Raw genomic sequence first — 17,154 nt, 5'->3', positions numbered from 1 at the left:
GATAAAAAAGTAGATGTCGTCAGTTGAAAAGGATTATAGAAGTTACCATATCTTCAAAGATAATGTCTTCAACATATCAACATAATAAACATAATAAACTAACAAACAAATAAATCAATTAATAAATTAATACTAATAAGCAGATCAATTAATACCTATTAGTATGTAAACAGTTTTCTTTTCTTTCTGTAAAAGCACACCGATGGCAGAAAAATTTCATTTTCCTACCTACAAATCAAACTACTTATTCCTTTAGTAGCTTGGTGCCTCTCTCAACTCCATTGTAATAGATACTAATTAAGACGCAGACAGTCTTACATAACCATAAAAGTACCCAGTTAACATTATCTGAACTCCCAAGTGATTAGGAAAAAAAGTTGCAGGGGATGTAACAAGTAAGGTTTCTTTTTATGAAATCTTTTCCATATAAATAATTTATATTTTCACCTATACACTTGAATGTACACTAGTCTTAATTATGTAACTGAGTATTTACATCCAATTAGAATATCTAGTCATTGCCTTTAAACTACATTACTGTACATTTTATCAAATTAAAATAACTAAATCTCAGACCATCAATAAATAGCTTGAACCAATTAAGATCCAACCTTTTGGCCAAATTATGGTAAAAAAACTTCAGCACTGTAAAATAAATAATAAAACTTAAACCAACCTAAAAATATGCTAGCTATAGCTATTTTAAACTCATTTTAAATTCTTTAAAGGAAGCCATAATTTCACTGTCTAAAGGGAGATGACATTATGATGTACAGATATGAATTTATTAGATAATTGTGTATTCATCTTACAGAACAAAAAACTGCTGAGTGAATGAACTTACCAAGTCTCTAACATGACCAGATTTGCATTTTGAAGGAATATTCTAACATCTAAAGAAGTACTGGAGCAAGTCAAGACTAAAGGAAAAACCTTTTTTAAAGAGGTGGTGATAAACTCCAGATGAAAATCATTATGAGCCTGAACACCCATGGTGGTGGCAGCAGTTGTAGCAGCAGCAGCAAAAATAACATGATGGACTTGGGAATTTTTAATCAGAGCTAGATTCTATAGTATTTGGTGAATGTGGAGAATTAAAGAGAGAAGGAGGAGTTGAAGCTGACATTAACTTGTGGTTCTGCCAACAGGAGTGAAAAAGAGACCACTGAAGGACAAATAATAGGTCTGGAGAAAAAGTTGATGAATTCAATTTGGTAATACTAAGCTTTAAGTATGTAGATAAAATGGACAGTTATTGAAAAAAACAACCTACCAAGAATGAAATATGAATAACAAAGTTGTCCTAATACAGCCTTTTGTATATAGATTTATATAGCCCTAAATCTATATAAAAATAGAATCTAATTTTACATATATATGTATACATGCACAATTATTAAATCCTTAACAGAAATAATTTCAGAAGATAAATTTCAATTATGAAAAAGTCACTCCTCACCAAAGAAGGGTTTAAAAACATACCTAGAAATTTACAGCAATCTACATTTACCAATGATGTGAGATGATTTGCCTCCAAATCTTTTTCTGTGTGTCCATTTGTTTCTGGCTTTATCAATTCACTTAAAAATTTAAGTTAGATAAGGGAAATACCTAGTACATTGCTAATAAAATAAGTTACTTAAGAAATAATATTATCTTACATTATATAGTGTTTTAAAGTTTCTGAAGTTATGTAATACTTTATATTACATTACTTATTTACATGAAAGATCATATAAAAAATTATGAATAAATATCTAAAATTTAAATCTAATTAACTAAGATGTCATGATTGGAACTTGAGATTATTAAGATGGAAACTCCACAGTAACAGGAATGGTTCTACAGAAAAGAATAAAAGAGAGCAGCCTTTACTGAGAGTCAACTATTTCTAACGCAGCACTTTAAGTACTCATTATATAAACTTGTCTGTTAAGCCTGTGAGATAAGTATTTCTATTTAAAAAAATGAGGAACCTAAAGCTCAGAAAGGCTAAATAAATTGCTCACAGTAACACAGCTAGAAAGTGATAAATCAGAATTTTGATTGTTTTGTTTGACTTCAAGTTTGCTCTTTTCATTAAGATAGGAACAAGAAGAGAAAACTGTGAAAGAAAACTCAAGTGTTTGATAGGGGAATAAAGAGGAGGGACTAGGGACATAGGATTAATTCTATAAGAAAGTATAGAATTTCATAAAGAAAACTTACAAATAATTTATAATTTAGAGAATAAATCTCCCCCAATCTAAATACTTAATAATATGAAATTTAGACAGAAGAAATTATTATGTTCATTATCAATAATAGTTATCTGGTCATTAAAACAGAATTAAGAATATCTATTAATCAACAACTTAAGTATCTTGAATTAAGGTACTGAAAATAATTACTTTTTAAAATTATAACTTCTGACTAATACACATGTAATCCTCCTATTATGAACACACACAATATATTGCCATCAAAGCACTTTTAAACATAAGATAGGGCTGAAAAATAATCAAACCTTCTAGGGGAATAAAAACATGACTTACTGAAATGATGGACCACCTACCTCCCTATTGCTTTTCTATTCTTACTTGAATAGAAGTATTTTTCTATTTCATTCTTACTTGAACTTTTCTATTCTTACTTGAAACATTTCTATTATTTTCTATTCTTGCTTCAATTATTTGTCAGGGTATGGCATCACGTAGTACTGGTGAAAACAGAGTGAAAAAGAAGATCTGTGCCAATATTTATAAATTGATGCTTACTGAAATTACTTATCATCATGAAGAACCTGTGAGGATAAGCAGTATGAAAATAAAACCTAACAAGAAATTTAAGCAAATGCCAGCATATTAATATACAAATAAAATATGTAGGCATTAAATAGTCATTAAAAAGACAATATGGTGACACTGAAAGATCTGTCAATGTTAAATTTAAAAAGCAGAAAATCAAATTGATATATAGCATGATCTCAACTAGGAAGGGAAACATATACAGAATTTAATACAATGTGTTAAGAATGCTTAATTATTATTTTACCTCTGGTATAATATTTGTGTATGTTCTCATTTAAAATATGTTCTAAATAGAGCCTGTATTACTTTTATAATCAGATAAAATAAATACATAAATAATCTTTAAAAAATATTGGAAGGTTAATTTTTTGTGCACAAAATGTTTTGAAATAGGCTGTTATTTCTTTAAGTCCCATAACAAGGCCTAACAACTATCAGCCTATGATGATACCCTAGTTGTAGTCAAAATTCTGCTTAGTGCCAAAGTGATTTTCACTAGATTAATCTGAAGCCATTAATGAAAATGCTAATGATCAGTATGGTGAATACATCAGAAACGTTGTAAAAACTCTCTTTCCAAAGGCTTAATCCTCAGATATGAGTAGAATGAAGCCAATTTAGACACAGTAAAGATCTTATGGCTATGATGATAATTTCAAATGCACACAGCTTGAAACTCATACATTTCAACTTAAAGCATAAGCAAAAACCAGAAAGATATGTGTAGAACACATAGAAGGAAAACTGGAAAATCTAAGGAGAAACCTGAATAAATGCACAGATATGCTATGTTTATGAGTAGAAAGAAAGCATATTTTAAACAGCAAATTATTTCTTATTTAAATTGCAATTTTATCAAAATCTTGATTTTTTTGGATTATATTACTGACAGTTATAATTTAAAATATGATATTACAACCTAAAGGAATACAAGTAAAAATATATAATTTAAAATAATAATATTGGTGGCAAAGAGGGCTGGGAAGTAATTGTACAAGAAAATTACAAACATTAAGCCAATATTTTATTTGCAAAATGATGCTGACAGATAGTTTAGAAGAGCAGATGAATAGTTTAGAAATACAGTAATAGCACACAGACATATCTATATGTACACACACCCAAACTTAATGTATGATGAAAAAAATATCACCAAGTAATTGTAAAGGAAGTCAATAAATTGCTGAGAAAATTTATGGTTTTACAAATTATTTAAGTTAGAGCTTTATTTCATACCTTTTAGTAAAAAATATTCTATACGGGCAAAATCATTAAAGGTAAAGTAAGAATACAGAGTAGTAAAGGACAATACATTAGTTTACGTATAATATACTTCAAAAAAATCATTACAATTTTAAAAAGCTGAAGAAAACAGTTGCAAAGAATTGAAAAAATATCAAATAAAAGCCCTGAAAATCAGTAAGAAAATAACTTTGACTTCCCAATAAAAACATAAAGGTCAGATAGCAGAACTTCATGGAAAAAAGGCAAATTGATGAAACAGGCATAAGGGAGAAAGGGTTCAACAGTAAACAAGAAGTGCAAATAAAAATGATAGCGTATTTTCCACATATCACATTGACAAATTTAAAAAAGACATAATTCAATACTGGCGCAAGTAAAAAGAAACCACTCAACATTTTCAGGTAGGAATATAATGATATATATCCTTTTGGAAGGCAATTTGACAACATGTATTAATACCTTTAGCAATATCCTTATATTTTTACCTCAAAATTCCACATCTACCATGAACAGAGAGGTGGTCATGTTTATATACAGCCCAACATTTTAAATGAATGTCTCAAAAAAAAAAGAAAATTAACTGGAGTTCAAAATATACATACTCTATAATCCAACAATTACAAGTCTATATTTATAACATAAACTTTCAGTACACATGGACAAGAATACATGAACAAATATGTTCATGAAGCATTTTTGTAACAGCAAAAAACTGAAAATGATGTAAATGTCCATGAAAAGGATAATGGAAAAATAATAGAAGGTTTATTGATGGGAAGGAGTACTATCTACCAATTAAAACCAATGAAACGCATTTATAATGAATATGGCTCAAAAATAATGTTTGCTAAAAAAAAAGAGAAATAATAATAGCAACGATATATTTCTGAAGCACTTACTATGTATTAGGCATTGTTGTAAGTGCTTCATATGTAATTTGTCATTTAACCTTACAAAAATCCTATAAGAAAAGTAATATTAAAATCCTCATTTTATAGACAATGAAACAGAGGCACAGAGAATATAAATTGTGTAAAGTCACATGGCTAGTGAGTGGTAAAAGCTAAGGTGGTGTATGCAGTGTTTCATTTATGTAAACTATGAACATACATAATATAAAATATGAGCTGAAAGCATATAAAATAAGTTAATAATACTGGTTTTCTCTAATGAGGAAAAGAAAGGAATGGTGACATAGGCCAAAAGGGGGCTTCTACTTTACCTACGCCTGACATACTAAGTGCTATATAAGTGTTAGCTATTGTCATTTAAATTACTAAACTTTTACCAACTACATTTTTATCAATAACAACAAAAAAGAATGCCATATGTGGAAATCAAAAGTGCTGCCATTAGTAGCAAAGGAATTGAAGAGGGACAACCTGAAAGAAGGAATAAAGCAGATTATAGAAAATTATTTTAACAAACTAGTAAGATTTCAACATACTGTAAAATGTATAGAACTACTCAAAAGTTATATGACCAATTAACCATTAACTTAATTAATGTCTCTCCAATTACACTATATATCCTGTGACAGGTCCTTGTTTTACACTCCTTTTTTTTTCCCACAAGACAAAGAGGAGTGTGTTACATAATCTAATAGGAGTAACCACAACTTTATTATGGTAGTAAATAAAGAAAAGTAAGAAAAAGTAAGAGAAAATAAAAAAAATAAAGAAACTCTGATAGTGTACTTTTATATATTATATAGACTGTAATCTGAAACATCAGAAAAAGGTTTAAACTGATCATGATACAACAGCATAATAAATAGAGCCCCAAGATGTAGAGCAGCAAATAATGGCATGAGATACTCCTAACCTTTACTAAAGAACTTAGGAAAAGAATCTTGAAAAAAAGGTAATGTTTAAATGATCTTAAAAACACGCTAAGGCTTTTTTATATAAATTTCAAAAGGCACAGTGGAGAATAGCTGATAGAAGGAGCAAATGCAACATGCAGATTTTCAACTGCATTCCTTTCCCTCTAAGAAACTAGTGCATTAATGAAAAGCATTTGAGGATGGCAGTATGCTTACCAGTAAACATTTTAGTAACAGCCTTACTCTGCTTTCGGGCAGAACAGAGAAGCAATAGCCATGGTGGAAAGAACTCATGGTGACCAGCTAAAAGTTCTGCAACAGTCCCAGATAAGCTGGTAGACGTTTGTTCACCTTCAGTAATGTTACACCCTTCATCAACAGAATCAACAAGCAGGTATAGGCTTTGCTGGGGAGGCTTCATTCCCAGTAGAGGGAGTAGAACACATCTGTAAAACACATACACATGAGCATTTTGAATGTTAAGTGGCTATAAGATTTATTATTCAACCATTAGAGTATTAATTATAAATTCTTTAAGAATAAAATAAGGTATTAGAAAAAAAATATTATACAAGTTTCAATTCCTTACTTTAAGTACAATGCTGGTCCCAAACAGTTTGTATTTCCAATTACAGCATTTTGAACAATAAAGAGTGTGTGTGGGTGCATGTGTGTAATTCAGCATAATTAACAAAGGCATTCAGAACTGAAGAAAACTATATTTCAAAATTCCCTTTCTGATTCTTTTCAGTCAGTGATAAAAAGTGTGATTTCCTTATGACAAAGCTAAAATGTGTTGCAGAGTGGAAAACAAAACAAACTCTGGGGATCACCTTAATAAAAAGAAAAATATCAAGAGTTCTGTAGAATTTAGAAGTATTTTATCACCATTTTTCTCACAAAATTACTGCAATTTATACAAGGTCGTCTTTCACAAATTTTATTTTAAAAGACTACAAAGATCAACTATATTCTAGATCCCATTTGACGTATTTTCAAATTGCAAAGTAAATAACAAAGTATTATGCTTTACTCCATTAATTAATGCATTTCCTATGCGTGTAACTTATATTGTAGTTGAATATAACGTTTTCATAAATACAACAATGCTCATTCATTGTCAACAAATATTTACTTGATGTGTGCTGTGGGGTCAACAATGTGCTGAGCAGATACAACAGTGAAGAGGAAATAATCCATCCAGTTATGCACACCAGAAACTTACAAATAATGTTTTCTAAAACTGTTTTCTTAGTCTTTCAATGTAATAGCCACCAATATCTAATTTATCACCATGTAAGAATCAATATTTCTTTTAAAAAAAATCTCAAATATCCAGTATCATCATCACTGTAGGCCAAACTACCTCAATTCTTCATCTCTTTTACCTGGGCTACCCTAACAATCTACATGCCTCCAACAGCTCCCCTCTTGTGAGTTTCTACTGCAGCCAGGGTCACTTCAAATGTTATTCCAGCCAGACTAGCCTTCTTTCAATGACTTCATGAGACACGATCACACGTGGGCCTTTTCATTTGCAGTTTCCTCTGCCTGACATGCACTTCCTGTCTCTCTTCATATAGTTTATCTTCAATTTTTAGAGTAACCTTCTCAAGGTCAAATCCCTATTACATGCTTTCATAATGTCAAATACAGTTCTTTTCCACTCCACTATCAAATTTTCAATTTTATATTTAATTATTTAATGTCTTTTTTTATTTCTCTTTAGCTGTAAGCATCAAGAGAAGAGAGACTAAATTGGTTTTGCTCATCAGTGTAGCCCCACAACCTAGCACAGTGCCCACGGTAGAACCTACAGACTTGACATTGTTGCAAGCTAGAATGGAAAATCAATGAACTGCAATGCAGTGGTCTCAGTGCTATGAGAAAAAGCAGTAAAACTGCTAACAAGATAAGAAGAAATGACTAACTGAAGTGCATTAGGTAGGGAAGGAAGAGAATGTCAGAATAATATTCATATATTAGGTGCTCAAGATGAACTAAGTTTTGAGGAACCAATCACACTGATACAGGAGGGTAAAGGGAAGGTGGGGTAATCCTGGCAAGGAACGTGCTGAGTTTGGGAAAACTTACTCTATTGTATCTTACACATATATTTTGTCCATTATGAGCACAAAGATGGCTGATGAAAAATCAGTAACCTAGTCATATAGTACAATACATATAGAACACAATATACTAGAATAATGTACATAATAAGTACCACTTCAGATATAGCACACAGGAAGCCATCTTAAGTTACTTTTGATAGGGAAAGTGTGGAGGAGAGGTCGGGGAAATTGGAAATTGAGGTTAGTAAGGTAATGAGCCAGGAGTTGTTTAGTCAGGAGAAACAGCTGGAGGACACAGGAAAGAAGATCTAGTTGAGGCAACAGCACATGCAAAGGCTTAAAGAAGAGAAAAACCAGTGAAGTACGGAAGAAAGAATTATGAGAATCATGAAAATGAGTAATGCTGGGTATTATAAATTGTGGGCTTTGCCCTAAGGGTATTAAGGAGCCACTGAAATATTTTAAGCAGAAAATTGGTAAGTTTATATTGGAGTTTAGAAAGACAACTCTGGTGTATGTGTAGGAAAATCTGATGTAGGTAAGTCCAGAAGGAAAGAGTGACATATGAGGCCAATGCTTAGAACTTAGAAAAAAAAATCTCCATCCAGAACTACCACTATCACCAAGGCCATCACTGCCAACTTAAATTCAGTGCTCTATATGCTTTAAGTACTTCACACATCCATTAACTCATCTGATTCTCACATTAATTATTTAAGGTAGGTACTATTATAATACTCATTTCCAGGAGAGGTAATCAAGCCACAAGAGGATCAGTCACTTGTTACTTTATAAGTGATAAGAAAGGGATTCAAGTCCAAGGTCTGGTTTCAAAACCTATGACCATCCATCCTGGTTTGCCTGGGACATTCCCAGCTTCAAGCACTATCTCAGGACCCAGCCCTGCCTCTTCCCAATCTTCTCCCCTAGTCCTGGGCACATCATAGTGGGGGTCACCCTAGTCTCCACTCTTACCCACCATGGTCCACTGACTAGCCATAACCAACGGTGAGAAAGTAAATTATACATTAGTAGCAGTGGGGATAGCAAAAAGTGGACAGATTTGAAAAAAATTTGGTGAGTAATATTAGTAGGATTTAGTGATTATCTCCTTTCTTTCGCCTATTCCAGGATATCTGCTCTTCTTTACCTAGTTTCTTATAGTGGAAATTGAAGTCATTTTTCATACTTTCTTTCTCCTCTAATATAATCCTTTAATGCTGTTACTTTCCCTCTAAGCATTTTCAGTATCATCCACTTAAAAATAATTTCCCTTTGATTTCTTCTTTAAAACATCCATTATTTAGAAGTAAGCTATATAGCTTTCAAATAATTGAGAATGTCCCAGTTATTTTTATCTGTATTATCACAGTTTAATATAATTGTATCAGATAACATGTTTCGTATAACTTCCATAGCTTCAAATTTATTGTGACTTATTTTATGGCCCACAGTATATCTATCCTAGCAAATGCTGTGTATGCACTTAAAAAGAATGTATACACTGTTGTTGCTGGGCAGACTGTTCTGCAATTGACAATTAGGTTCATTTGGTAACAGTATTGTCCAAGTGTCCTATGTACTTATTGAGTTTTGGTTTATTTACTCTATCAATTGTTAAAAAGAGAGAGTTAAAATATTTGAACATAAGTGTCTACTTCTTAAAATAGTTAGTTTTGCTTCCTATATTTTGAAGTTCTGTTATAAGGTGTACAAATGTTATGATTGTTATATCCTCTTAAGAAACTGGCCTCTGTGTCATTAGGAAATGACTCTCTTTATACCTGGTAATATTCTTTTCTCCAAAATCTACTTTGATATTAACGTAGGCACACCACCTTTCTTTTAATTAGGGTTAGCATGTTATATACTTTTCTATTCTTTTATATTTAAGCTATTTGCCTCTTTATATGTGAAGTGTAATTGTTATAGGCAACATATAATTAAATCTTGTATTTTTACCCAAATTCTATCATTTAATTAAGATATTTATCATTTACACTTAATGTAGTTGCTGATAGAGTACAGTTTAAATTTATCATGTTTTTGCCCACATTATTTTGTAATGTACGTGTATGTCAGTAGGATATATTACTAGGAATAGAATTGTCAGATTAAGAGGCACCTTCATGTATATTTTGATAGATACTGCCAAAGTGATGCTCCCCTTATAAATTACACACACACACACACACACACACACACATATACACACATATGTAATGTGTATACTCATATATGTAATGTGTGTGTACATATTTATCATGCACATATATGTAATGTATATATTTATACACACATAGGCAACAGCTGTGTAACACTAGGTATTTTCCTAGCTCCTCCATAATAGTGATTAATGTTATTTACTTTTTCTACAGCTAGGTGAAAAATGGCATCCTCATTATAGTGAAAAAAACTATATTATATATATTATTATATACTATATAATATATAATGGTTGTACATATTTTGGGGGCACATGTGATATTTTGATACTTACATGCAATGTGTAATGATCAAATCAGGGTAATCATGGTACCTATTACCTCAAACATTTATATTTTCTGTGTATTAAGAACATTACAATTCTTCTTTTCTAGCTATTTTGAAATGTAATAAATTATTAACTTTCTCTATTGTATTATTGAATATTAGAACATATCCCTTCTATTTATGTACCCCTTTATGTTTTAAATTTATAATTCCTTACCATAAGGGCAATCATATTCACATGTGCCTAGGAATCATATTTCTTTTTCTTTAAATTGTGTTTTCATACACTTTACCCATTTCCTCAAAGACTGCTAATTTTTCTCTTATTGGCACTCTTTAAGTGTTAAGAAATTGAGATAGTGCCACTCCACTCCAGCCTGGGTGACAGAGTGAGATTCCGTCTCAAAAAAAAAAGAAAAAAAGAAATTGTTTGTTGTATGTAATACAATTTTTTTCCACCATTTGTCATTTTTCTTTTGACTTTTTGAAAGGTTTTTCTTGGACATGTACAATTTATTTTTTCTTTTCTTTTTACTTTTATATAGATAACACATCAATCTTTATTGTTTTCCATTTATAGCTTCTAAGTTTTATGTCACATTTCTGAGGGGATTCCCCAGTTCAGTGATAATAAGAAAAGATTTTTGCTATGTTCCATCTCATTCTGTTGTTTCACCAACTCTTTTCCAAGCACTTACATCTCTGCTTCATGCAACTGTTTAACTCACGCAATCACTCATTGTTTTCATTTAAGGCAATATATTTGGTCACAGATTCCATTTGTTCGATGGAAACATTTTTTTATGGTGTTTCTTGTGCCCTGTTTTTCACATTCCTTCCCCATTTGTTCTTGAGATGTATTTTATGTATCCTGTGATAGCTCTTTTTGAGTACATTCTTTCTGGAGCAGCAATTACAAGTTGAGTGTATACAGTGTCCAGGCTGGCAAGAAGTCTCCTTACGCATCAGAGTTATAGGTATAAACAATTTATTTGAGCTTGGACTTCTCCCCAGTCAATTAAGATCAAAAGCTGTAGGGATGTACACAACTCGTAGAGTTTACTACACCCAATACCTTTTACTACACCAAATACTACACGTAATACCTTCCTCCTGCACATACATGGTTCATCTGTGTGACTCCTTCTGCCCTGCCCTCTTCATTCTTTCTATATGCTTATCTGGGTCCAGGAAACTTCTAGCATAAGTCTATAACTTACCTCCCTGGGATCAAATGAGAGCTTTTGTCCTCTTGATATTTATCAGAATATGCACTTATTTCAACGAATAATGGTCTGCTAGCTTTGCATCTCAATTTGATATTCACTCTCACATTATATTGAGGTTTGGGATTATAGGTCTCTCATAGTTTCAAAACACACAGAGCTTTTCATTCACTTTCTTGCCTTGAAGCTATTTCCCAGTACTATTTAAAATGGTCTTCATCATGTTAAAAGCAGATAGGATTCATTCCTAAGTCCTCCTTTTTGTTTTAGCACATTGTCTTCCTTTCTGTTTTAACACCAAGCTTTTTTTTTTCCATTCAGCACCTATTTCTAACACTGAGATTTTTTCTCTCTGTCAAGAAAGCTCCCTCCCCCAGGCAGTATTTCTTATTTCAGCAGAAGTTTCATTCCTGAAATAAGCCTTCTCTGACCACCATATCTAAAGCAGCCCTCATCACCATTACTGTTCCTGCAATTGTTTCTTTGTAGCATTTATCACATTCTTAGATTAACTTGTTGGGTTACTTCTGTACTGCTTTTGTTATAAGGCTGAGAGTGAAGCTCCTGCACACCTCCACATCTCCTTGCCCTATTATGTAGGCTCCAGGAGGGCAGGAATTATGCCTATCTTGTGCACTGTTAAGTTTCCCAGCACTCAAAACCACTCTTAGCACATGATAAACACTCAATAAATTTGCTTCACGAATGAATGATACTTGATGGAAAAAGTTTTGTTACTTTAAAACAAAGGATTAAAAATTTAATAAACTCAGAATTCCCATATTAAGTTCCCTTTCAATAATTTCAAAAGCACCTATTTGGGGATATCTATATCAAGTGACACATAGATTTACATTTTTCTGTTAGGTAACATTTTATCACTTGTAAAATGAAAATCCCACCAAAGTATGTATACACAAAACAAAAATTTAGACAGTCTAAAACAGACTTTTCTGTATTTGTGAATAATTACATACATGTATATTATTATTCCAAAAGAGATAATGTAATGACAGTTGGTTATCACAATCATACAAAGATAACACCATCTTTAAAAGCAACGGTATGATACAGGGTTTGACTTTGCATGTGTACCTTAACTAAATGTTTTACATTTCTTACCTTCATTAATATTGAGCCAATATTTATTACATTCTTAATTTTTTGTTAATTCAATTTAAAATCCTTGAGTTAGTTTTTCCCCCATTTTCAATTGCCTTGAAAATGAGGAATGACAAGATCATCCTTCTGTAGCTAGCCTTTTATTGATTTACTCAATTTTTTTTTTTAAAAATGACAGATAAAATTATATGTATTTACCATGTATAACATGATGTTTTGAAGTAGATATACGTTGAGGAAGGCCTAATTCTAACTAATTAACATATATAGTACTTCAGATAGTTATAGTTTTTGGGGTGACACTCTTGATTTCCTGGCAGAAAGGCTGCCGAAATTCTGAAATGAAAGACATCCATTGTTCTTTTCCTTTGATACAATGAATTTACTTACTGCCTTTTTCTTAGGAGATTAATGACCTTTTAAAGCTCCTATAAATAAATTATAAGGAACATACTATTAGATAGATAGATGAACAGATTGAACATGTAAAAAGTGTCTTCAGACTTAAAATTGTTTCTGTGAAACATCAGGTTTCAGCTCGCTTTCTTCCTCACTTATTCAGACATAAAGTAATAGGAAGAGTGTCCCTCCTAGCCTTTTAACAAAACACCTCAGACAAGCTGGAAGGAGAAAAATTGTGAATTACAGACAGACTGTGGAGCCCCTGGGGCCACTGATAAACAGCGTTCATACCCTCTTGCTGCCTTTTCTCTACTGACCCCTTAGGGCTTTAAAAAATACAGCAATCACCCTGGCTGGGAAAGGTATGGAATAAAGCCCCACCCCTAGTCTAGGCTCTTCTCCCATATGACCCCTATGGAAAAGCCTTAAGGAGGAGTGGGTGGGGAAGAATAGAATAAGCATTATTTGTACTTGAGGAACAAGTGAAACCCACTGCAGCCTACAGCAAGGGGATGGGCAGGATCAGAAGACCTCACCCCAGATCAAGGGGTATAACATAATCTTTATCAGAAAAACAGAAAATGTCCCCATTCTCTGCCCTCACTGCTAAGAGAGTTGCAGAAGAGAAGAATTTGAGAGCTGAAGGTAGAGTAGATATTGAAAAAATCCACCCAGAAAATCAGCCCCTGCTCTAAATACAACATATTATTAGAAGATTTGAGGTGAGAGGTACACTGAGGGTACCCACAGCAACAACAAATATCAAATTTCGTGACTCCTGACTAGCTTAACTCACCTCTCCTCCACATTAAAACCTCCTGCAGAAAACAAAAAGTAGGCCCATTTCCAGGTAAAGACTATTTACAACTATTTTCCAGTTGTTTGACATACGGTATGGGGCTTCAAAAATTAATTATAAAATACTAAAATAACGAAAATACTTCTGAAAGAGAAAAACAAAGTTGAAGGACTCACACTACCCAATTTTAAGATTTACTATTAAAGCTAGTGCAATCAAGGCAGTCTGTTAAGTATTTGTTAAAGACAAATACATAAAAATTCTGGAAACAGAAACATAAATAAAGGAACATGATTTTTCATAAAGTTGAAGAGGTAATTCCATTGAGAAAGGCAGGTTTTTTTCTTTCTTTTTTTTTTTTTTTGCTGAACAAACAATGACAAGCTGGATGCCCAAATGCAAAAAAGACAAACTTCACTACATATCTCTCACGCCGTCACACAAAAATTTACTCAACACAGATCATAAACTTAAGTGTAAAATATAAAACTATAAAACTTTCAGGAGAAAATCTTTGTAATACTGAGTTAGGTAAAGAGTTTTTAGACACTTCACCAAAAGTGGGATCCATAAAGGAAAAACAAATTGAAAACTTGACTTTATCAAAATTAGCTACAGCTGTTAGACACTGTTAAGATAATGAACAGAAAAGCTGAAGACTGGCAGAAAATATTTGTAAAGCAAATTTCTGACTAAGGCTCATATTCAGAATACATAAATAACTCTCAAAACACTAAGAAAACAAAAATTGTTTTTAAATGGGCAGAAGATTAAAATAGACAATTTAGAGAGGAAGACAGAGGTGTCAAACAAACACAAAAACATGCTCAGCATCATCAGTCATTAGAGAAGTTCAAATTAAAACCACAGTGTGATACCATTAGACACCTATTAGAATTGTGCAAATAAGTAAAACCCCGGACAACATCAAGTGCTGGTGCAGAGCAATGACAGCCATTTCCAACGGTACAACCACTTTGGAAAAGTCTGGCAGGTTTCCCAAAAAGTTAAAGCTACACCTACTGCATGACCCAGCAATCCTACTTCTAAGTATTTATCAAAATGAACTGAAAATATATGGCCACATGAAAATCTGTACATAAATGACATAAATGTTTACAGCAGCTTTATTTATAATCCCCCAATTAGAAACAGCATACAGGATCTTCTACTGGCGAAGGGATAAACTAACTGTGGCATATTCATACAACAGAGTATCACTCAGTCATAAGAGAAAAAACAAAAAAGAAAAAAAAAACTACGGTTGATTCACACGACAGCATGGGTGAATCCTAAATGAATTTTCTAAGTTGAAGAACCCAGTTCCAAAAGGATGCACATACTATTGCATTTATATGACACATGGAAAAAGTAAAACTATTATAGAAATAAAATTTACGTCAGTGTTTGCCATAGGTTGGAGTGGGGGAAGGAGTTTACTAAAAAGTTCAGCAAGTAGGAATTGTTGGGGTGATGGAACTGCTCTGTATCACAACTAGGTGGATCCATGACTCCATGCATCTATCAAAATTATAAAACTGTACTCTACAAACAGTAAATTTTACTTATGAAAACTGAAAATAACGCAAAAGTATTACTTGTTAATGTTTCGCTGAAACACAAAAGACACAGCTTGGTACTACCAGGGAGTCAGGATATTCAGAACTCAGATGACTATGTCCTTCATATGTGTAATATGGAGTAAGTCATTGTCAATGAGTTGCCCTCTTTCCAGTTGGTACTCCAAAGTTCTTCTGAACAGACCAATGCTCTTAGATCAGATCATTAACACTGAAGTCAGTGAAGCCCATCTAGACCTACCAGGATGCTGAATCAAACTATAGGGTTCTGTTTTCCAGGATCTGATCAACAACTGGTGCCTTATCAATTTCTCTAACCTCATCAGCCCTGCGCTTGGTTCTGTAAACAGATCCTCCCTTTGGCCTTAGAACCTTCACACATGCTGGTCCCTTACCTATTATAATTTCCACTCCACCTTACTTCAAGGTTTTTATTATTCTTTAGAGATCAGCTCAAATATCACTCATTCAGAAAGGTCTTTCCTGACATTTCTCACCCGACAACCCAAACTAGGTAAAGTTCTCTATGTATACACTCCTACAACATCCATGAAAGCCCTTATAACAAGTGTAATTAATCAAGTAACTAAAGAATTGGCAGTTTAGCATCCACTTTCAAAAACTTTGGGAGAGAAGGAACCACCTACATATTATTCACCACTGTATTTCCAGCAGCTAGCACAGAACTTCACACAAAGTGGATGATTTATAAATATTTATGGAATGAATGAATGAATGGGTTTATTTCATTATTGATATACAGAACAGCGCTTATTCATTCCAGTGTCATGCCTTTAAGATTAAACAAAAACAACAGTCCACTGTTGGCTTGCATTCAGCTCCTAGGTGCTTGTGATGGTTCATTTTATAATGAATAAGTGTCAACTTGACTGGGCCACACGGTGCCCAGACATTTGGTCATATATTAATCCAGGTATGTCTGTGAGGGTGTTTCTGCATGAAATTGACATTTGAATGGGTAGAATGAGTAAAGCAGATTGTCCTTCCTAATGTGGGTGGTGGCCTTCATCCAATCAAGGATTGAATACAACAAAAGGCTAACCTTTCCACCTGACTCCATGAGGTGGGACATCAGTCCTTTTCTGCCTTTGGTCCTGAAAAATCAGCTCTTCTTGGGTCTTGAGACTGCTGGCTTTCACAATGGAATTTACACCATTAGCTCTCCTGATTCTCAGGCCTCCAGACTCCACTGAAATGAAACTAGTGGCTCTCCTGGGTTTGCAGCTTGTTGACTACAGGTCTTAGGATTTCTTAGCCCCAAAATTGTGAAAGTCAATTCCTTACAATAAATCTCCTTAAATACATATATGGCTCTGTTTCTCTGGAGAATCATAATACAGGGCTTACTGCAAAAATTTCCCTTCATATAGGTTACTTTCTTAAATTTATTCTTACATAATTTGTGTTTTTTAAAATGTGTATTCTGTATCTTACACTTATACCTACAAAACATTTATATCTTCCCATCTATTTTTGCAGTATTAGTCTATTCTTACCACACTCCAACGTACTAAATAAAAGTCTCCTACAAACAGTGCAATATGGATGAAAAATGTACTTTTATCTGGGAAAAACTGTGT

At 32.8% G+C, this 17,154-nt stretch overlaps 1 protein-coding gene across 1 annotated transcript in view; it reads right to left on the bottom strand.

Annotated features, from left to right (window-relative positions):
* Window positions 1-17,154, bottom strand: part of ANKRD50 (ankyrin repeat domain 50) — a 43,940-nt gene that overhangs the window by 8,448 nt on the left and 18,338 nt on the right. The window contains exon 2 of the mRNA XM_011978242.1: window positions 6,076-6,305. Coding sequence (XP_011833632.1) covers window positions 6,076-6,305 — 230 coding nt within the window. The remainder of the gene's footprint in view (window positions 1-6,075; window positions 6,306-17,154) is intronic.

Source organism: Mandrillus leucophaeus, unplaced genomic scaffold, assembly GCF_000951045.1.
Source record: "Mandrillus leucophaeus isolate KB7577 unplaced genomic scaffold, Mleu.le_1.0 Scaffold191, whole genome shotgun sequence".
Taxonomy (NCBI): domain Eukaryota; kingdom Metazoa; phylum Chordata; class Mammalia; order Primates; family Cercopithecidae; genus Mandrillus; species Mandrillus leucophaeus.
Note: the sequence above shows the minus strand (reverse complement) of the source record. Positions and strands in the feature narration are given on the sequence as shown.